The sequence below is a fragment of the Ornithorhynchus anatinus genome, chromosome 3, assembly GCF_004115215.2.
Source record: "Ornithorhynchus anatinus isolate Pmale09 chromosome 3, mOrnAna1.pri.v4, whole genome shotgun sequence".
NCBI lineage: Eukaryota > Metazoa > Chordata > Mammalia > Monotremata > Ornithorhynchidae > Ornithorhynchus > Ornithorhynchus anatinus.
The window spans coordinates 17823086-17844297 of NC_041730.1; the positions used below are offsets into that span (position 1 = coordinate 17823086).

At 51.3% G+C, this 21212-nt stretch overlaps 1 protein-coding gene across 1 annotated transcript; it reads right to left on the reverse strand.

Moving 5' to 3' along the window:
* Nucleotides 1–8967: 8967 nt before the first annotated feature.
* Nucleotides 8968–20367, reverse strand: ZP1 (zona pellucida glycoprotein 1). The gene is made up of 12 exons (XM_029059508.1): nucleotides 20163–20367; nucleotides 19042–19166; nucleotides 17931–18255; nucleotides 15104–15247; nucleotides 14799–14983; nucleotides 14604–14701; nucleotides 11793–11920; nucleotides 11512–11701; nucleotides 11284–11431; nucleotides 10111–10192; nucleotides 9402–9518; nucleotides 8968–9152 (listed from the first exon to the last, which is right to left on the reverse strand). The coding sequence occupies exons 1-12, from the start codon at nucleotides 20335–20337 to the stop codon at nucleotides 8992–8994; spliced, it is 1878 nt and encodes a 625-aa protein (XP_028915341.1). The 5' UTR covers nucleotides 20338–20367; the 3' UTR covers nucleotides 8968–8991.
* Between the last annotated feature and the right edge of the window lie 845 nt (nucleotides 20368–21212).

Sequence of the window (21212 nt, forward strand, 5' to 3'; positions counted from 1 at the left end):
GGGGACTGTGTCCAACCTGATTAATTTGCATCTTCCCCAGCGCCTAGAACGGTGTTTGGCCCGTAGTGAGTGGTCAGCAAATACCGTCATTAAAATTTCTTCACCTATGGCTGTGGCCCTGGGTGGGAAGAATATAATTCAGCTGCAACCCGGTGCAGAAGGGGCTCCTGGGACCCATCCCTCCCCCCCTCCACCGGCCAGCCCCATCGGGCTGATACAGGGCGACTATTTTGCAGTTTACGCTCTTTCCACCCCGCTTTAAAAAGCGGCAGCCGCAGCCTGCCACCCTCGGCAGGCTAAGCCGACTTACCCTTCATTCAGTTGTACTTACTGAACGCTTACTGTGTGCGGAACACTGTACTAAGTGCCTGGAAAGTACAATTCGGCAACGAATAGAGACAATCCCTACCCAACTGTGGGCTCACACTCTAGAAGGGGGGAGACAGGCAAAACAAAAACACGTGGACAGGCATCAATAGCATCAATGTAAATAGAATTATATATATATATATATACACACACACACAGACAATAAATCAAATAATATATACATAGATACACAAGTGCTGTGGGGCAGGGAGGGAATCGGGGCGACGGGGAGGGGAGGAGGAGCAGAGGGAAAGGGGGGCTCAGCGTGGGAAGGCCTCCTGGAGGAGGTGAGCTCTCGGTAGGGCTTTGAACAGGGGAAGAGAGTTTGGCGGAGATGAGGACGGAGGGCGTTCCGGGACAGAGGGAGGACGGGGGCCGGGGGTCGACGGCGGTAGAGGCGAGGACGAGGGACCGTGAGGAGGTGAGCGGAATGTGCGGGCTGGGCTGGAGAAGGAGAGAAGGGAGGTGAGGTAGGAGGGGGCAAGGGGACGGACGGCTTGGAAGCCCAGAGTGAGGAGTTTTTGTTTCATGCAAAGGTTGATAGGCAACCACTGGAGGTTTTTGAGGAGGGGGTTGACACGGCCAGAGCTTCTCTGTAGAAAGATAATCCAGACAGCACAGTGAAGTAGAGACTGAAATGGGGAGAGACAGGAGGTTCCCGGCAAAGTTGGAAAGAAGTAATAGAATCCACTTGCGCTTTGGGGGGCCGATGGAGGATGTCTTGTACTTAGCTGTGATTGAGGGATCACCCACGTGTGAGACTGTTGGAACCAGGTGGGAAGATTAGTCCTTAGTTAGACAACTCCCCTCAGGAAATCCTTGAAATAAAGATTTGCACTGTGACACGCGAGCCCAACAGCTTCTGTAAAAGTAATAATTATGGTATTTGTTGAGCGCTTCCTATGTGCCAGGCCCCGTACTAAGCGCTGGGGTGGATATACCCAAATTGAATTGGACACAGTCCCTGTCCCACGCGGAGCTCACCGTCCCGATCCCCATTTTACAGAGGGAACTGAGGTCCAGTGAAGTGACTTGCCCAGGGTCGCGCAGCGGACGAGTGGCAGAGTTGGGATTAGAACCCGGGACCTTCTGATTCCCGGGTCCGAGCTCCAGCCCCTATGTCATGCTGCTTCTCCGCCGTGTGCGTATGTGTGTGTGTTTATGGGGGAGGAACCCCAATATTCACCATGGCAGCAGCTGTCCTAACATAGAGAAGCAGCGTGGCTCAGTGGAAAGAGCCCGGGCTTGGGAGTCAGAGGTCATGGGTTCGAATCCCAGCTCTGCCACTTGTCAGCTGTGTGACTGTGGGCAAGTCACTTCACTTCTCTGTGCCTCAGTTCCCTCATCTGTAAAATGGGGATGAACACTGTGAGCCCCACGTGGGACAACCTGATTCCCCTGTGTCTACCCCAGCGCTTAGAACAGTGCTCTGCACATAGTAAGCGCTTAACAAATACCAACATCATTATTAATCCCTCCTCCGCCACTTGTCAGCTGGGTGACTTTGGGCAAGTCACTTCTTCTCTGTGCCTCGGTTCCCTCATCTGTCAAAGGGGGATTAAGACTGTGAGCCCCAAGTGGGACAATCTGATCACCTTGTATCGTCTCTAGTGCTTAGAACCCATAGATTACCCTGTATCTACCCCAGCGCTTACAACCGTGCTCTGCACAAAGTAAATGCTTAACAAATACCAACATCATTATTATTATTATTATTAGAACAGTGCTTTGCACATAGTAAGCACTTAACGAATGCCATCATCATTATCACTATGACTCCGGCTGCAGTTTTCAAGAATCACTCATTCGTTTCCCAAGTCAGGCCCAGGCCTCGACTGCTCGCTGCTAACCTAATTCTTCCGGAAAATAAAGGAAATGCCCTCTCCTCCATCCCTGCTGACATAAAACATTGTGATCGTTGCTTTTCCTCCTGCTACCTCAGCTCTTGGCTCCCAGCCCGCCTCACGCACGCCAGGCGGGGGTTAAGAATTGCTCCTGCATGCTCTCGGAATCGTCTTTCATTCAGTTGTATTTATCGAGCGCTCACTGTGTGCATAGCACTGTATTAAGTGCTTGGAATGGACAATTGGGCAACAGATGGAGACCATCCCTGCTCAACAGTGGGGTCACGGTGTAGATCACGAAAGAAGCACGTAAGCACCCACTTCTTTCCTGCACTGGGGATTCCTGTTCCTGCCCTGCTTACTTATGCCCTCAAATTCCATCACTCCTCAAACTTAGCCTATTTTGTGAGGTGTTTCAGAGTTTCATCACTCCTGCCGTGTCTTGTCTCCAATCCCTTTTCCTCACTTAAATTTCTACAATATATGCATGCCCCATAAAGGACAGGGGTCATATTTCCCACCTGTGTATGAAAGATAATTTTTTTCACTAGCGTGTGGACTACAAACTCAGTGTGGGCAAGGGTATGCGTCTCTTGTTACATTGTACCTTCCCAAGGGCTTCGTACAGTGCTCTGCACACAATAAGTGCTCAATAAATTCGATTGAGTGCTCTACGCACTAAGCACTTGTAGAAGCAGTGTGGCTTAGCGGAAAGAGCACCGGCTTGGGAGTCAGCGGTCATGGGTTCCAATCCGCCCGTTGCCACTTAGCAGACGTGTGACTTTGGACAAGTCACTTAAACTTCTCTGGGCCTCTGACCTCATCTGTAAAATGGGGATTAAGACCGCAAACCCTACGTGCGACGACCTGATCACCTTGAGCTTAGAACAGTGCTTGGCACATAGTAGGCGCTTAACAAATATCACGGCTCAGTGAAGAGAGCCCGGACTTGGGAGTCAGAGGTCATGGGTTTGAATCCCAGCACTGTCACTTGTCAGCTGTGTGACTGTGGGCAAGTCACTTCTCTGTGCCTCAGTGACCTTCTCTGTAAGATGGGGATGGACTATGAGCCTCATGTGGGTCAACTGGATGACCCAGCGCTTAGAACAGTGCTCTGCACATAATAAGCGCTTAACAAATAGCACCATTATTACGATTAAACCATTACTCCCCCTTCTTGATGGCTGGGTACCAACCCCTTGAGGACCTGGGTTCTGATCCCAGCCCCGTGACCTTGGGCAAGCCACTTCGCTTGCACACCTCGGTCACCTTATCGGTAAAGTGGGGATGGAGACTGAGCCCCACGTGGGATATGGGCTGTGTCCACCCGGTCATCCAGCCCAGCGCTTAGTACAGTACCTAGCACATAATAAACACTTCGCCGACAGGTACAGGGGCCAGAGAGCCACTAGAGGTCACTAAGATGCTAGCGCATTTAGAGGGCGGGAGGTACCAGGCTCTAACATCTGAAGGGCATCACTGGACCCCCGCTTGACGTGAACAGTTAGTAATTGCGTTATCAAACTCAATCAAATTTAATTAAGCCATCACTTACCCCCCCACCCCCCCCGCCTCCGCTCCTCTGGTGGAGGAGAGGGAGCTTGGGCCGGAGAAGGAGATATAAGAACAACCCGATGGCCCCCCCAGACGGTTCTCTCTCCCCCAGAGTCGATCAAGGCTATTTATTGAGCAATTACTGTGTTCAGAGCCCTGTACTAAATACTTGTGAGTGTACAGTATAAGACGTGGTTGACAGGTACCCTGCCCACAGTCTAGAGAGGGCGAGACACTGAAATAAGATACGGCGGGGTAGATAAGTGCCGTGCGGGCAGATGAAGGGCACAGATCCAAGTACGTAGTTCCCTCCCCAACCCCGCAGAAGCTATTCAGGAAATAAGGCGATGTTCCGGCCGCGGGGGAGGCCCAGTCCTCCTCCTCCGTTCAATGCGCTCCCTATCAATACATCTCTCCACCTTAAGCAGAATGCTGACGAGTTAGTTTCTCTGAAGGGGAGAACACCATTCCTCTCTGTCGGTTCTCAGAGTGAAGATTCTGGCTTTTGGGGGCCAGAGCCAGCCTGCTCGCTAGGAGGGGTCACCGGCCCAGGGGGCCACTGCCAACCCAGAGTTATTACCGCCAACTGCGGGACCACAAGCCCTCTGCTTCTTCCCCCAGTCCCTCTGCCCGTTGGCTGAGCCTCAGGGAAGCGGGAGAGCTCAAGTGGCAGGACAAGGAGGAGCCCGAAGGTTCCCTTCCGCCACTTGGCAACCGGGCGAGTGATTAGAGGGAGTTCTGAGACTGAGCCAGGATGGTCAGGTGGCATCATCACCCAAGAGCGGCAGAGTCCACGGCGCAGGTTCTCTCAGCAATGGTCAGAGGCGAGCTGTTGGAGTCTCAGACTGGAGTCTGACCATTTGGAGGGCTTGAGAAGAGGAGAAGAGCTAAGCTTCTCACTGTACCGCGGTCTCACTTATGTCACCCCTGACCTCTGGCCCACGGCCTGCCTCTGACCCGAAACATTCTCAGAGAACAACAGACAATTACTTTCCCTGCCTTCAAAGCCTTATGCAAGGCACGTCTCCTCCAAGAGTCCCCTTTTCCTCTTCTCCCCCTCCCTTCTGGGTCACTCGGACTTGCTCCATTAATTCCTTGCCCTCTCCCAGCCCCACAGTACTGAGGTACATTTCCGTATTCAACATCTGTCTCTTTAGACTGTACGCTTGTCGCGAGCAGGGAACGTGTCGGTATATTGCACTCTCCTAAGGGTTCAGTGCATGGGTCTGCACCCAGTAAGCGCTCACTAAATGCAAGGGACTGAAGCTGGATTATAAAATCCCTCAGGGCAGGGATCACATCTAACTCAAACTCGGCTCAGGCCTTAATTCAGCGATGTCCATACAGGAAGTCCCGAGTCGATACGACTGAGTGGAAGAAGGGACGGTCTAATTCCAGGTCCTCCTCTTCAGCAAGCACCACCCTCCCAGCCTACCGCTTTCACGTTATATTCCGACCCCGAGCTCACGTCTTCTCCAGCCTCAAGCAAGGGAATAACTTTCAGAGCTCTACTGAAGAGAGAACTCCGTCACCCTCCATTCCGCCCCCCCCCTCGTACAAGGAGGTTAGACTGGAAGAGGACAGGGATCGTGCCTACCCCTTGTATCGTACTCTCCCAAGTGCTCTGCACAGAGTGAGTACTTGAAAACTGTCACTGACTGAGGCTCCCCGATGCAGCTTGGGGCGGTGAAGATGACCCGTTAAGGAAGCAGAGCTGGTCATCTTGGTTTGGGTAAGAATTCTTGCATCATTTTCAAGTTTGCTTCTCCCCACTGCCTCACCCCCACCTCCTTCTCAGAAGAGGCGTTTGGGCCCAGTTGATGGGGGTAGGAGGGGGAAGGGTAGCGAAAGATGAGGCAGGGTTGAGGAAGTTAGACAGCAGAGATAGTGGCTGCTACTTTTGACTCAGGAGTGACCTACTTGTAGCCCCTGCTTCAGGGGATGGGAGCAGGCCTGCTCAGTACCGTTTGCTTACACTGACCTGGCTTAGTGAGACCAGAACTCCCAGTCTCTTCCGTAGACTGGTACTCGTCAATGCAAGAAGACCGGCTAATGCCGTGCAGAGCAGTTACAGAAAGCAGTGTGGCCTTGTGAGGAGAACACAGTCCTGGCAGCCAGAATCCCTGAGTTCTTAGCCCAGCTCTGCTCCTTGCCTGCTGGCTAACTTGGGACAAGTCACTCAACTGCTGTGCCTCACTTTTCCCGACTATAAGATGGGGATTCGATACCTCTTCTCCTTTACCCTTAGACTGGGAGGCCCATGTGGGAGAGGGATGATGTCTGACTTGGTTAACTTGCATCTACCCCAGCCCTTAAATATCATTATTAAGTGAGAAGGGGAGGAAAGCCCAAGCTTTCTAGATCTGGAGACCCTCCTGGTGCATTTGGTGCTTTCAGTCAGCCTGAACTCTTGTAACTAGGCACCGTTTAAGGCCGGGAAAGTCACCAAACATTTTGTAGTGTGAAGATGCTGAAGAAGATGAAGGAGGAGGAGCACCTGCTGGTGTTCCCACATCTCCCTGATGTTCTGGCAGACAGGAAGCAGCTCAGAAAAGGGTTCGAGCTTTTAGACTAGTTAGGGGTGGCAAACGATTTGAAACAGAGGAGCAGCATGGCGTCACGGATAGAGCACAGACCTGGGAGTCAGGTGGGCATGGGTTCTAATTCTGGCTCTGCCACATGTCTGGAAGAGGGCTTTGGCAATCCACTTCACTTCTCTCCGCCTCATCTCTGAAATGGGGATGAAGACCGAGCCCCGTGTGGGACAGGGACTGTGTCCAACTCCGTTTCCTTGTATCCACCCCAGCCTTTAGCTCAGTGCCTGGCCCCTAGTAAGTGCTTAACCAAATGACGTACTTAGTAAATTCAGAACTAGACACTAATCAGTGGTATTTACTGAACACTTACTAGGTGCAGAGCACTGTTCTAAGCACAGGAATCACTCACATTCACAGAACGGTACACAGCCAGCCCTCGTTCAGAGTTGCTCTGAAGCAAGGGTCCCAGCTCTAGGGCCAGGCAGTGAGTACGAGTATTTATGATGCAGGACTGAGGTGATGTGGTCTCGCCCCCACCCTCTCAATACCACAGAGCCTCCATCACCGCGTGACCTTTAGCCCTCCCGTGATCATCTTCTTGCAGCCTGACAGCCTATCTGCTCCTCAGAACCCTCCAGTGGCTTCCCATTTCCCTCAGCCTCAAAAAAGAGGCTTCACGGTTTATTTCAAGGCTTACCACCATCTCCCATATCAGTTCCCTTCACTCACTGAACCTCGGCTTGCTACATTCCTCTCAAGATGTACTTTCACTCAACTTCGCTCGTCTCTTTCGCCTCGGTTCCCCTGCTCATCATTCTGTGGTCAAAGTTCTTAAATTTAAAAAAAAAAAAAAAAAAAAAGTTACCCCATCCACCCCCACCCTATCTAACCCCAACAGCTAGCTCTAGTCCTTAACTGTCTGCACTATCAACACATTCTGATTAATGAACAAACACTGAGAAATGAGAGCAAGCCCCTCGTGGAAAGGGAGAAACTCCTGTTTGCTGTGCTTCCCTCTTCTTCCAGACAAATAGTGAGCACTGGACCCAGAGACGGCCTCCCTCGGTAGCTGAACTAGTCTAAAACTAGTCTTAAGCTGTTGCTGGAGGAAGACAAAAACTTAAGTTTCCCAAAGCCAAGGTGCTGCTCAATTTCATTTATTTTTAAAATAATAATAATGTTGGTATTTGTTAAGTGCTTACTATGTGCAGAGCACTTGGGTAGACACAGGGGAATCAGGTTGTCCCACGTGGGGCTCACAGTCTTCATCCCCATTTTACAGATGAGGTAACCGAGGCATAGAGAAGTGACTTGCCCACAGTCACACAGCTGCCAAGTGCCAGAGCTGGGATTAGAACCCACGATTTCGGACTCCCACTGAACCACACTGCTTCTCTAATAATAATTATGGAATTTGTTAACCAGGAGTCCAGCCTTAAAGCCCTCACCCTACTTCTTGAAGGTAATTCTGGCCCTGACAATAAAGGTAGTAAGCATTTGCTCTGTGGATGACAGTCGGGTAGATAGAAACATCCAGTTGGGCACTTTGTCCCCTATGGGGCTCACTAAGGGCAGGGAAGGAGAGGTATTTAATCCCGATTTTACAGGTGAGGAAACTGAGGCACAGAAGTGATTTGTCCAAAGGTCACAAAGCTGGCAAGTAGCTGGGCTGCTGCTGTGTTGAGACGAGATCAGCGGAGAGGCTCTCAGAGTTCACTAGGAGTGGGGCAATATTGATTGCAACACGGCCTTGCTAGGTCAGAGGCGAGGAGGGCCCAGACACTCTACCCCGTCAGCTGCCATATTGTTAGCTTAAAAAGGATGAGCCAGACAGCCTCTCCAGGAATTTGAGGAGAGGAACGGGATGGTCAGTGAATGCCTCGAGGAAGAGCATGCTCAGGTTGAGAAATAACGATGGCATTTAAGTGCCTACTATGTGCAGAGAAATGGATTGATCCCGGTTCCTGCATGTAGATAAACCGAGAAGCAGCATGGGCTAGTAGATAGAGCATGGGCCTGGGAGTCAGAAGGTCATGAATTTTCATCACGGCTCCAGCATTTGTCTGCTGTGACCTTGCCCAAGTCACTTCATTGTGCCTCACCTGTAAAATGGGAGTTAAGACAGTCTGACGTGGGACAGCGGCCGTGTCCAACTTGATCGGCCTGCATTCCACCCAGTGCTTAGGACAGTGCTTGGCATATAAGCACTTATTCCTACTAATAATAATATCGCCACACTAGTGTATAAGCTTAGGACATCTGGGAGAGAGCAGGGCCCTCTCCTCCTAGGCAAGGTGCTGAGGGGAGAGGAGTAGACCTGGACCCAGCCAAGCAGGAGGGATAGCCTGGAACTAGCACCAAAAGATCCTCTTCTCCTGCTGCGCTAAACGTCTCCCACCAGTTACATCGTTCAGGCTTGTTTGACCTAGATATCCTTGGCTACTTACTGTTCCCTAAAGCACATGCAGGGGAGGGGGAGGGAGGGTTGAAGATGAGAGATCCTGGAGTTTAAAGAAAGCCAGGTTGTTTTTAAACTACATGGAAGCAGCATTTGTTTCCACCCAAGAAGAGCAGCCCTAGTCTTCAGCATCCTCTTTCCACCCCCAAATCATTACCAGGCCACGCCCCCCGCCCGCCACCAATACATACAGCTCAAGCACTGGCAGGTTCTGCATCACTGGCCCACTTTATTGAGGCTGTCGACCTCCTTGGCCACACCGGCCTTGAAGTTTCTGCAGCCAGTTCTGGCTCCTTCCCAACAGGACCAGGACCAACATCAGGGCCACGATGGCCACGAGAGACAGAACCAGCCACAGTGCAGGCAGGAGGCTCGGCCTCCAGTGGGATCCTGGCAGAGAAGCAGAGAGTCTGTGTTTGCCCCAGGATCCAGGCTTGTTGTGTTTCCTCCCCCCACCCCACCGCATCTTGTCCAGAGGGAGGAAGGGTCACTCCTGTCCACCCCTTAGAGATGCTAGATTGGTCCTTCGGTTGTCCCACTTGGGAAACATGGACATAGAGGGGAGGAGCAATGGTTGGGGGGCGGAAAACAAAACAAGTCATGTGAGCTGGTCACACACGGGCTGGGACTGATACACACCTTTGCTAGCCAATGTTTGTTCCTGCTCCTTTGGGCTCCTGAAGTCCACTGGGGCCTGTGAGCTCACTATGTCTTGGAATATCCCGGTGCTGTTGGAGGTCAGGAATCTGCGACGCTCTACCCGAGGGAGAAGAAGAACACGCTTAAGTTTTATCTCCATTCGTGGCAACCACCTTTTCAGTCATTCAATTGTATTTGAGCCCTTACTGTGTGCAGAGCACTACAATAATCGCTTGGGAGAATATGGTAAAGACATTCCCTGCCCACAGCAAGCTTACAGTTTAGAGGGGGAGGCCGACATTATGATGCAGCATGGTGTAATGGATACCGCATGAGCCTGGGAGTCAGAAGGTCATGGGTTCAAATCCCGGCTCTGCCACTTGTCTGCTGTGTGGCCTTAGGCAAATCATTTCTCTCTGTTTCAGTTACCTCATCTGTAAAAGGGGGATTGAGATAGTCCCTGTCCCAAGTGGGGCTCAATGTCTAACCCAGTTTGCTTGTATCCACCCCAGCACTTAGTACAGTGCCTGGCACATAGTAAGCACTTAAATACCACAATTATTATGAATAAATAACTTAGTGGAAAGGGGCTGTGTGCGTCTAAGTTGACCTCTTTTCTGAGGTCCGAGGGTGGAGTGAAGGTTGCCTCTCGGCCTCCAATCCCCAAACCAACCTGGTGACTCTCCCTCCCACTCCAGTTCAGACTCACTTGCAGCTCCCGAGTGACACACAGTCTTGCAGGACTCCAGCTCGGAAGGGTAGCAGACAGAGGCGCTACAGAAGAAGTAGACCTAGGAGGAGAAAGAGAGAGAGAAAAAAAGGGGGACCTTTGGTCTCTTGAGGATGGCTCCCAGATGTAGCCAGAGCAACAGGAGGAGGCAGAAGGACCATAGGCCCGGGTGGTGAGCTGGCCCCAGTGTCTGGTTAACATGAAGCCAGCAGAAGAAGCAAACAAAAACAAAAACGACTGTCGGGACCGAGCTGATGAGTTGGACTCCAAGACTGAGGGTGGCTGGTAGGGGCACAGTCCCTTGGCAGGGAGAGCTGGGATCCAGATGTGTTCAGGTGGATAGAACATGGGCCCGGGAGTGAGGAGGACCTGGGTTCTAATCCCAGCATTGCCATTTATCTGCTGTGTGACCTTGGGTAAGTCACTTCACTTGTCTGTCACCTCATCTGCAAAATGGAGATTAAGACTGAACCCCATGTGGGCAGGGACTGATCAACAACCTGATTAAAATATATCTACCCCACTGCTTACAATTCTGCTTAGCACATAGTAAGCATTTTAACATAAAAAGAAACCAAACACAAAAATCACAAACACAAAAAACCCCAAAAAAACAAAAAACCACCACCCGGAAGCCAGCGCTGCAGACTCCCAAGGCTCTGGTGTTGTTGTCAGGGTTGAGGCCGAGAGCATCTCAACAGTGGATCCATAGCTGAAACCACTTAGTTCAGACTCTGAGGTGGGCAGGTGTCCGGACTGAACTAAAAAAAAAAAGTATTTTTCATTAAAGCACTGTATTAACGGTTGGGCTAGATAGGTGATAGTCAGGTTGGACCCAATCTCTGCCCCACATAGGAATCAGTTTAAAGGAGGTGAGGGATAACAGGTATTTAAATTCCCATTTTACAGATGAGGAAGAGGAAGTACAGAGACATTTAATACTTCCTTAAGATCACACAGCAGGCAAGCGGTAAGCTAGGATTAGAAACCAGGTCCGTTGATTCCCAGGCCCGGGCTTTCCCCACTATTGATTCCACTAAGAGGTAGGCTGCTAGTCACGGATGACTCCAATTCGAGGATAAATTTTAGGAGGACGTTGTCTTCCCGCCAGCTTCGGAGCATCATTAATAGGACCAGGAGAGCGATCCTTACCGGCCCACGGAGAGCCCTCTGGGAATCCGAGTCCACGAAGGTGAAAGCGGTAACAACAAACCGTTGGCGATGAGTTGGGAAGAGAAGCTCCGACGAGGCCTTCGCAGGTACCAGCCGGGTCTGGTAACTATCACCGGAATACGGGCATCTAGGGAGAAGGTTGGTGAGACCCCCGGGGATGGCATAAACCCCGCTCCGTCCCCCCAGAAAAGCAAATCCGTCACTCACCCATCCAACAGGATGGGCCACTGGGGTTCCCGGAAGGGATTGGTACTGGGAGTAGCCCAACAGTGGTGAAGAACCAGCTCCAGGTTGGGGTCCGTTCTCTGGAGGAGTCGCACCTCCACGGAGACCGGGTCCCTGAGCACCTTGATCACGGGGTAGTCTTTGGCGGTGTAGAAAGTCCCGTACGTGCGGTCTGCGGGAAGGAGATGGGGCGGACGGGGAGCGCTCAGGTGGGGAGCCTCCCGTTGTCAGCCAGAAGGGGTTCACGAGGTAGCCGGCCTTACCCATAGCGATCCTCAGCTCCAGCCGCAGGGGCCCAGTCTGGACCACCGGACCCGGCGTCGGAGAGAGGAAGACTTCTGCTTGGATGGGCAGGAAGTCGCTGGCGTTGTAAATGCAGCGGGCATGGAGGCTGCGAAGGGGAGAGGAGGAAGGAGTGCTTAGGTTTAAGGCCTATGGCCATCTGTTGCTGAGACGGAGTGATAGGCCATCAAGATTATACAAGTGGAATTGGGGTGAGAAACACCTCCCCACCCCCCAATCTCTACACCTTGGTCTGCTCAAGACTGTAAGCTTGATGTGGACAGGGAATGTGTCTGCTTGGTTGAGTACGATACAATGATAAACACTTCGTGCTCCGTACACTGAGGACTCATAGGATTGAATGGTGCCAGTTGAAGGCCGTAGTACTAGTAGTCTAGAATCCCTCCACCTAGTTTGAGGTACAAGATTGCCTTCACAGCATTGCTAAAGTCTGTCCTTTCTTCTAAGACCTTAATCTAAGCACTTAACCTATCCCACATTAATTACTGCATCAGCCTCCTTGCTGAGCTCCCGCCTCTTTCCACTCTGGTCTATACTTCACTGCGGCCTGACCATTTTCCTAAAGAACGGTTCAGGTTGTGATTCCCCACTCAAGAGACTCCAGTGGTTGCACCTCCACATCACACAAAACTTCTTACCATCGGGTTTACTCGATCACCTTGCCCCTTCCTACCTCACCTTGCCGCTTTACTACAACCCAGCCTGTGCCCTTCTCTCTAATGCCAACCTATTCATTATTCCTCCGTCTCGCTTAAGCCACCCCTGGCCTCTAGCCCATGTTCTGCCCCTGGCCTGGCAGCGTGGCTCTTCCTTCTTCAAGCAGCGTGGCTTAGCGGAAAGAGCACGGGCTTGGGAGTCAGAGGTCATGGGTTCTAATTCCACCTCCACCACTTGTCTGCTGTGTGAACTTGGGTAAGTCGCTTAACTTCTATGTGCCTCAGTTTCTCATATGTAAAATGGGGGTTAAGATTTTGAGCCCCACGTGGGACAAGCTTTGTGGGATAAGCCTTGTATCTATCTCAGTGCTTAGAACAGTGCTTGGCACGGAGTAAGTGGTTAGCAAATACTAATATGAGAAGCAGCGTGGCTCAGTGGAAAGGGCCCGGGCTTGGGAGTCGGAGGTCATGGTTTCGAATCCCGACTCTGCCACTTGTCAGCTGTGTGACTGTGGGCAAGTCACTTAATTTCTCTGTGCTTCATTTACCTCATCTGTAAAATGGGGATTAAGACTGTGAGCCCCACTTGGGACAACCTGATTACTTTTATCCACCCCAGCACTCAGAACAGTGCTTGGCACATAAGTGCTTAAATATTACTATTATTCTCTCTCTCCACCCTCAAAGCACATTGCTAAGTGGCCTTACCCGATTATACCCTCTCACTCCTTTGAGTTGCCCTGATTTCTTTCCCCCCTTTATTCGACCCTCCCTCAGCCCTACAACACTTATGTACAAATCCATAATTTGTCCGCTTCCCTCTCTAGACTACTCATTTGGGGCAGGGAACTTACCAATTATGTCATATTGGTCTCTAGCAAGTGCTCTGCTCACAGTTAAGTTCTCCATAAATACAAGTGATTCACATTCCCCCTCCCTGCACATCCCTCTCCTCTAGACTGTAACTGTGGGGAGGGAACACGCCTGCTAACCCTGTTGTACTGTGTACTCCCAAGAACTCTATACAAGGCTTAATAAGTCATTGATTTCACACTACTGCTTTGCTAATGAAGCCTCTCAGCCCCTGACTTGAGTCGTCTGTAGGACCTTGTCCTGCCTGTGGTTAACGCCAGAGCAGATCATGCAGAGCCCAGGGTAGGGGGCCTCTGGTTAAGCAGAGAAACTCAAGACTGTGCATGTGAAATTGGCCCTGCAGCCTCCTCTTTGGGAGGATTGTTCTAAGCCTTGATTCCATAAACTTATTTTGATCTATTGCCCCCACCCTCTAGATTGTAAGAAGGGAATGTGTCTACTGACTGTTGTACTCTTCCAAGCACTTAAGTCAGTTGTATTTAGCACATGCTGTGAGAAAGAGCACTGAACTAAGCACTTAGGAGAGTACAGAAGAATTAGCAGACATGCTCCCTGCCCATAACCAACCAACTGAGAGTCTAGAGCAGGAGACAGACAACATACTGTTGATAAATTATAAACATACTTACTAAGGGCCAAATACTGCACTAAGCCCTGGTATAGATACAAGTTGATCAGATCCCACAGTTGAAGTAGGAGGGAGAACCAAGTATGGAATCTCCATTTTGGGGATGAGGGAAATGAGGCACAGAAGTGATTTTCCAAGGTCACCCAACAGACAAGGGGCAGATCTGGGGTTAGAATCCAGGTCCTCTGACTCCCAGGCCTATGATTTTTCTACTAGGCCATGTTGTCTTCTCCAATCATTACTACTGATTTATGGTACGTGTTAAGCAATTACTAGGTGTCAAACACTGTTTAAAGCACTGGGGGTAGGTACAAGTTAACTCAGACAGTCCCTGTCCCTCACAGGGCTCACGGTAAGTAGGAGGGAGAACAGTAATTTCCATCCACATTTTACACTTGAGGAAACGGAGGCACGTTTGTCTCAGGATCCAGAGCCTCACCGAACGGCATCGGTGAGGCGACATTTCAAGGCCCAGCCCCAGCACATTTGACCAGTTGCTTTAATCAGGGATGGAAGGGAGAAAGAAAGCTTAGTTTGGGGCTTGCTGTCCAAGAGCTAAGACCTCCCCGCAACCCACCCTCTCCAGGTTCAGGGCCCTCCTCAACTTCACTCACATGAAGACCCCATCCCGGGTGATGGAGCCATCTGGTCCAGAACGCACGTCTATGCCAGAGACCAGCTGGTTCTCATAGATGAGTCTGTTGCCGGCCACCTATGGCAGAGATGGGTGTGGGGGTGAGCTCCCCTGGGACGGGGAAGAGGAATCCACACTTGGGCGGAACAGGCCACCTGGCCTCCCCTCCTCTTACCTGGGCGGTCGTTCCGCACTCTGTGACGCTGAAGTGGAATAGCACAAAGGCTTCAGTCTTCTGGGTGGGGCCACATCCCTCCTGGGCATAGGCTACTCTTACACTATCCAGGACGACGGGGTTTTCCGAGGTGCCTCGGGCCACCGCCAGGGCAAAGCGACCATCTCTGAAGCACTGGACGGTAACTGAGGAAGAAGAGGAGGAAGCATAGAGTGAGGAGGTGGTGGTCTTGCCCGGAAATCAGACAGAGCCCCGTGCAGCCTGGGGCACCTAGGTGCTTTCTCCACCCTTAGAAGAAGGCATACCTGTGTTGCCATAGTAACATGGAGTAGTCACAGCTGAGTCGTCATAGCAACAGCCAGCTTGGACACAGGCTGCCGAGCTCCGGCCATCTGTACAGGGGATGTGCCCAGAGTCCACTACACACTGTTCTGGGGTTAGACGGGCACCTGGGAGAGAGAGAGAGAGAAAGAGTGGTCTTATGCCTAGGCTTTGACCTAACTGGTCTCACTCAGGTTCTTATTGAGCTATAATACAAGCACCCATTAGGCAAGCCTTTAGACCTTCTACAGGAGGCAAAAAAATAAAAAAAATTGACCCAGTAATGGTATTTAAGGACTTAGCATACGCCAAGCAGTGTATTAAGATAATTCAGGTCCTACATTTTAAATAGGGAGACCAGATACTGAATCCCCATTTTGAAGAGGAGGGAACTGAAATGAAGTGATTTGCCCAAGGTTCATTCATTCATATTGTATTGGAGCGTTTACTGTGGGCAGAATACCATACTAAGTGCTTGGAAAGTACATTTCAGCAAGATAGAGAAAAATCGCTACTCAACAGGCTCAGTCTAAAAGGGGGAGACAACAAAAATCTCAAAATATAAATAGAATTATAATATATATATACACACACACTAATAGAATAAATATGTGCAAATAGAGACAAGTGCTGTGGGGCAGGGAAGGGGATGGAGCAGAGCGAGAGAGTAGGGGCAGATGAGGAGGAGGAATAGAGGAAAAGTGGGGTTTATTCTGGGAAGGCCTCCTGGAGAAGAGCTTTCAGTAGGGCTTTAAAGGGAAGGGGGGTGGGGAGAAAGTCTGCTTAGTTTGTCGTATGTGAGGAGGGAGAGCATTCCAGGCCAGAGGTAGGATGTGGGCCAGGGGTTGACGGCGGGATAGGTGAGAATGAGGCCCAGTGAGAAGGTTAGCGGCGGCAGAGGAGCGGAGTGTGCGGGCTGGGCTGGAGAAGGAGAGAAGGGAGGTGAGGTAGGAGGGGACAAGGGGATGGACAGCTTTGGAGTCATCAGTGATGAGTTTTTGCTTCATGCGAAGGATGACAGGCAACCACTGGGTTTTTGTTTTTTTTTTGGAGGGGGTGTGTGTGTGTCACATGCCCAGAGTGTTTTTGTAGAAAGATAATCCAGGCAGCAGAGTGAAATATAGACTAGAGCAGGGAGAAACAAGGAGGATGGGATATCAGAAAGGAGGCTGATGCATAATCCAGTTGGGATATGATGAGAGATTGTACCAGCAAGGTAGTGGTTTGGATGGAGAGGAAAGGGTGGATCTTGGCGATGTTATGAAGGTGAGACTGGCTGGTTTTGGGGGATGGATTGAATGTGTGGGTTGAATGAGAGAGCGGAGTCAAGGATGACACCAAAGTTGTGGGCCTGTGAGACGGGAAGGATGGTAGTGTCGTCCACAGTGATGGGAAAGTCAGGGAGAGGCAGGGTTTGGGAGGGAAGATGAGGAACTCAGTCTTGGACATGTTGAGTTTCAGGTGGCGGGTGGACACCCAGGTGGAGATGTCCTGAAGGCAGAAGGGGATACGAGCCTGGAGGGAGGAGGAGGAGAGAACAGGGGAGGAGATGGAGATTTGGGTGTCTTCTGCGTAGAGATGATAGTTGAAGCCGTAGGAGCAAATGAGTTCACCAAGGGCGTGAGTGTAGATGGAGAACAGAAGAGGGCCGAGAACTGACCCTGTCGGGGTTCCTCAAGTTAGGGGATGGGAGGGGGGAGGAGGAGCCCACGAAGGAGATTGAGAATGAACGGCCAGAGAGATAAGAGGAGAACTGGGAGAGGACAAAGTCTGTGAAGCCAAGGTTAGATAGTGTTGAGGAGAAGAGGATGGTCAACACTGTAAAAGGTCACAGCAGGTAAGTGGCAGAGCTGCAATTAGAACCCAGGGCCTGATTCCCAGGCCTGTGCTTTTCCCAGTAGACCATGCTGCTGACATTTGAGCTACTAAATACAATTAATGCCATGTGTGAGCAATGTGTTTCTTCAATTCGTTGCCCTTGTGACATCTTGTATCTAATACCGCTGATCCTCCAAGGCTAGAACTCTGGCATTATCCTCGACTCCTCTCTATCATTCTACCCCAATATTCAGTCTCCTTCAGTCTTGTCAGTTCAACCTTCACATCGCTAAAAATCCATCCACTTACCCTATCCTGCCTTGATTGCTGTATCAGCCTAATTGCCTACCTCCCTGCCTCCTGTCTGTCCCCACTGCAAGTCATACTTCACTGTTGCCCAGAGCATTTTTCTACAAAAGTGTTCAGGCCATGTTTCCCCACTCATCAAGAATCTCCAAAGTTGCCATTCCACCTCCATAAACAGATTCCTTACTGGTGAAGCCCTCCATCACCTTGCCCCCTCTTACCTCACCTCAACCCAGCCCACCCACTTGGCTCCTCTGCTGACCTCTGGCCTGGAATGCCCTCCCTTTCCATATCCATCAGGCTCCTACTCATTTAGGTGGAGACCAGGCCAGGTTCCAGTTACGCTACTTCTGTCTGGATTCAAACCGAATCGGTCATTGGCTTCGTTATGCCTAGAGCTTCACGGCATCGTGGGGCCCAGTGGGAAGAGTATGGGTCCGGGAGTTAGGGGACCTGGGTTCTAGTCCCGGCTCTGCCACTTGTGTGCTATGTGACTATAGGCGAGTCACTTGACTTCTCCACGCCCCAGCTTCCTCATTTGAGAGATTGGGATGAAAAATACCTCTTGTCTTTCCCCTTCAGATTGAGAGCCCCATATGGGATAGGAACCGTCTAACCCGCTGATCCTTTATCTACCCCAGGGCTCGGCACATAGTAAGCGCTTAATATCAAGAGTTGGGAGCATACCTATGTCAAAAGGAGGATAGATGATCCGAGGCCCCGAGGCATCTGGGCTGGGCCGGACTGGAACAGGGTAGGGGCGAGACACCGTAGAAGAGGGATGGCCAGGGTAAAAGTGGCCAGTCTCTGGGCTAGGATGGCCAGGAAGAGGGTCGCGTCGTCCAGGATGGAGACGGCGACCGGCTGTTGACGGCTCAGGGGTGAGAGAATAGCTGGTGGTCTGGGGATGATCAGTAGGTTTAGGACAGATGAGTTGTACTTCCTGGCCTCCATCAGCAGCTCCATTGGCTAGAAGCTCCTCCACGTACACTCTCAGGTAGTAGCGTCCATCCTGTGAAGACACGGTGCATGCGTCACTAAGAAGGGGGAGAGGGGGGCGGGGAAAGACACCTGAGGTGGAGGGGGGAGGTTCTGTCCCCATGAAGTGACCAGGGGGTGAAGCCTTGGGTTCTGACATCAGCTGCTGCCCCTGATCTCCCTCTGGAACAACCTGAACTACCATTTTGATGATGAAACTAGTAGGGAAGCAGCGAGACAGTGGATAGAGCACAGACCTGGGATTCAGAAGGTCATGGGTTCTAATCCCCGCTAAGCCACTTGTCTGCTGTATGACCTTGGGCAAGTCACTTCACTTCTCAGTTACCTCAGCTGCAAGAAAAGCCACGTGGCTCAGTGGAAAGAACAACGGCTTGGGAGTCAGAGGTCATGGCTTCTAATCCTGGTTCCACCACCTGTCAGCTGTGTGACTTTGGGCAAGCCACTTCACTTCTCAGTGCCTCAGTTACCTCCTCTGTAAAATGGGGATTAAGACTGTGAGCCTTACATGGGGCAGCCTGATTACCCTGTATCTACCCCAGCGCTTAGAACAGTGCTTGACACATAGTAAGCGCTTAAATACCAACATTAATATTAAAATGGGGATTAAGACTGTGAGCCCCATGTGGGACAGGGACTGGATCCACCCCAACTTGCTTGTATCTACCCCAGCACTTAGTACAATGCCTGGGACATAGTAAACACTTAATACTATTATCATCACTCAGAGACCCTCTAGGGAGCAGGTGGAACTAAGGGGAGCTTGCAGTAGCTAGCAGGGACTGGAGATTACCCTCCTCACCTCCTTTTTCAGTACGTGGCAGCCCTTGTAGCCGGCTGAGAAGACTGCAGTTCCTTGGGGGTCAGAGGTGATCCAGTGGAGGCAGATAGAACAGTTTGTGACTTCAAAGCGGGTCCCGAATTCATCTAGTAGGAGGGTGGGAAGAGGAGAGGATTTAAGCCAGCACACCCAGCTAGAGGACAGACTAGATGAAGCCCCCCTTTCTCTCTTCTCCCCATCACCCCGACTCGCTCCCTTTGTTCTACCTCCCTCCCCGCCCCACAGCATTTGTGTATGTATGTACTTATAATTCTATTCTTATTAATGATGGGTCTATTATTCTATCTGTACTGATGTCTTTTACTTGTTTTGCTGTCTGTCTCCCCGCTTCTAGACAGCGAGCCCGTTGTAGGCAGGAATCGGCTCTATTTGTTGCTGAAGACTGTGAGCCCTGGTTGGGTAGGGATTGACTACTTGTCACTGAACTGTACTTTCCACACGCTTAGTCCAGTGCTCTGCACACAGTAAGCACTCAAGTGAATGAATTGTACCTCCCAAAAACACTTAGTACGGTGCTCCGCACACAGTAAGAGCTCGACAGCTACGAGTGAATGAATGACTAGCCGCTTTTATGAAGAGTACAGTATCCTCCCCTGTAACGCAGAAGCAGTAGCCTAGGGGGTAACAGGTAAGATTACCATCACTGAGGATGGCCTGACAGTAATCACTCTCAGGATGTGGTTCTGAGTCACTCGTGAAAAGGCCTGATGCCTTGAGTCCTTCCCCGAGATCAGTTCATCCACACCCACAAGGGATGTTGGGCTACAAGCAAGACAGAGGAAAGAGGAAGCCACATCCTAGCTCTCTTTTCCCTTCACCAGCATTAGCTCTGGAGAGCCGGTGGTTGAGGGATTGTGGTTCCCACTCCCCCGGTCCCAACCACGTTCTCAGAGAACGGGGGAACTGTTCGGCGAAGGGAGAAGTGAAACCACAGATTGGAGTCCGCTTCAGAGCCTCACAGCCACCAGAGGTAGCCCAGTCAAGAGGCCTTCCTGGCTGGAAATCAGAATAACTTAGAGGACTTAAAGATCTAAGGAGAACCAGAAACACAAACCAGTAAGACGGACAAAGCACCTCCTTACCCACGACCTTGAAACGGACGGTCCGTCCGAGTCTTGGGAAGACCAGTAGCTGCATCCCATAGTTACCGCAGTCGTACACGTGCTGGAAGCCCCAGCAAGGCCCCAGAGAGACGAGCAGTAGAAGCCCCAGCCAACTGCTCCACCCTCCCCCCACAAGCCTAAGAGACAACCACATGGTAACACCCGCTGATGGAAAAGGGGGAAGGAGCCTGGGTTTATATGGAGGAGGGAGGATTGGGTGAGCGGAGGGAGGTCACCTGGGAAGGGCTTCCGGCTGTCGGCATTTAGACTGCCCAGCTGAATAAGGGAGAAAATAATGACTTAATCCCCCCAGCCTCTTGCCGGCTCTCCCCGGGACTGCCTGGGCTGGTCCTCTCTTTAGGTCGCCGGCTGGGAGTGGGGATAGTTATTTTGGAAGAGGGAACTGCCGAGGGAATGGGGGAACCGAGACTGAAGGGAGGGTCAAGGCGGGGGCTGAAGCTCCGACTCTTGACCTTCTCTGCCCTCTTTCCTCCCTACTCCCAGCTCTTAGCCGCAGTTTACTGGGCCTTTGGGATGGAGTCTGGGGCTACGTCAGGCTCGTTCCACCCTCCCTCCTCATCCCATCTCTTGCTGGACACTTTGTTTTTTCGAGCCAACAAGGGAAGGTGGTGGGGGTGAGGTGCCCGCGTGGGGGAAACTGGGGGACATTCCGGGAAAGAAGTAGTGTAGCCTAGTGGATAGAGGGGTTTGGGAGTGGGAAGGACTTGGGTTCTAATCTTGGCTCTTGGCACAATCTTCTGTGTGACCTGGGCTTCTCCGTGCCTGGTCCTCGGTTAGCTCATCTGCAAAATGACAGTCAAGATTAATAATGTTGGTATTTGTTAAGCGCTTACTATGTGCAGAGCACTGTTCTAAGCGCTGGGGGAGATACAGGGTCATCAGGTTGTCCCACGTGAGGCTCCCAGTTAATCCCCATTTTACAGAGGAGGGAACTGAGGCCCAGAGAAGTTAAGTGACTTGCCCACAGTCCCACAGCTGACAAGTGGCAGAGCTGGGATTCGAACTCAT

Bases quoted from the DNA above. Each gene is read 5' to 3' on its own strand.
- ZP1 (XM_029059508.1), bottom strand. From the start codon at position 20,337: ATGTGGTTGTCTCTTAGGCTTGTGGGGGGAGGGTGGAGCAGTTGGCTG. The intron at 15,248-17,930 runs GTATGCTCCCAA...TCTCTCTCCCAG, and splicing joins CTATCCTCCTTTTGACATAG to GTGCCCGTCTAACCCCAGAA. The intron at 9,153-9,401 runs GTGTGTATCAGT...CTTCTCTGCCAG, and splicing joins ACAAACATTGGCTAGCAAAG to GATCCCACTGGAGGCCGAGC.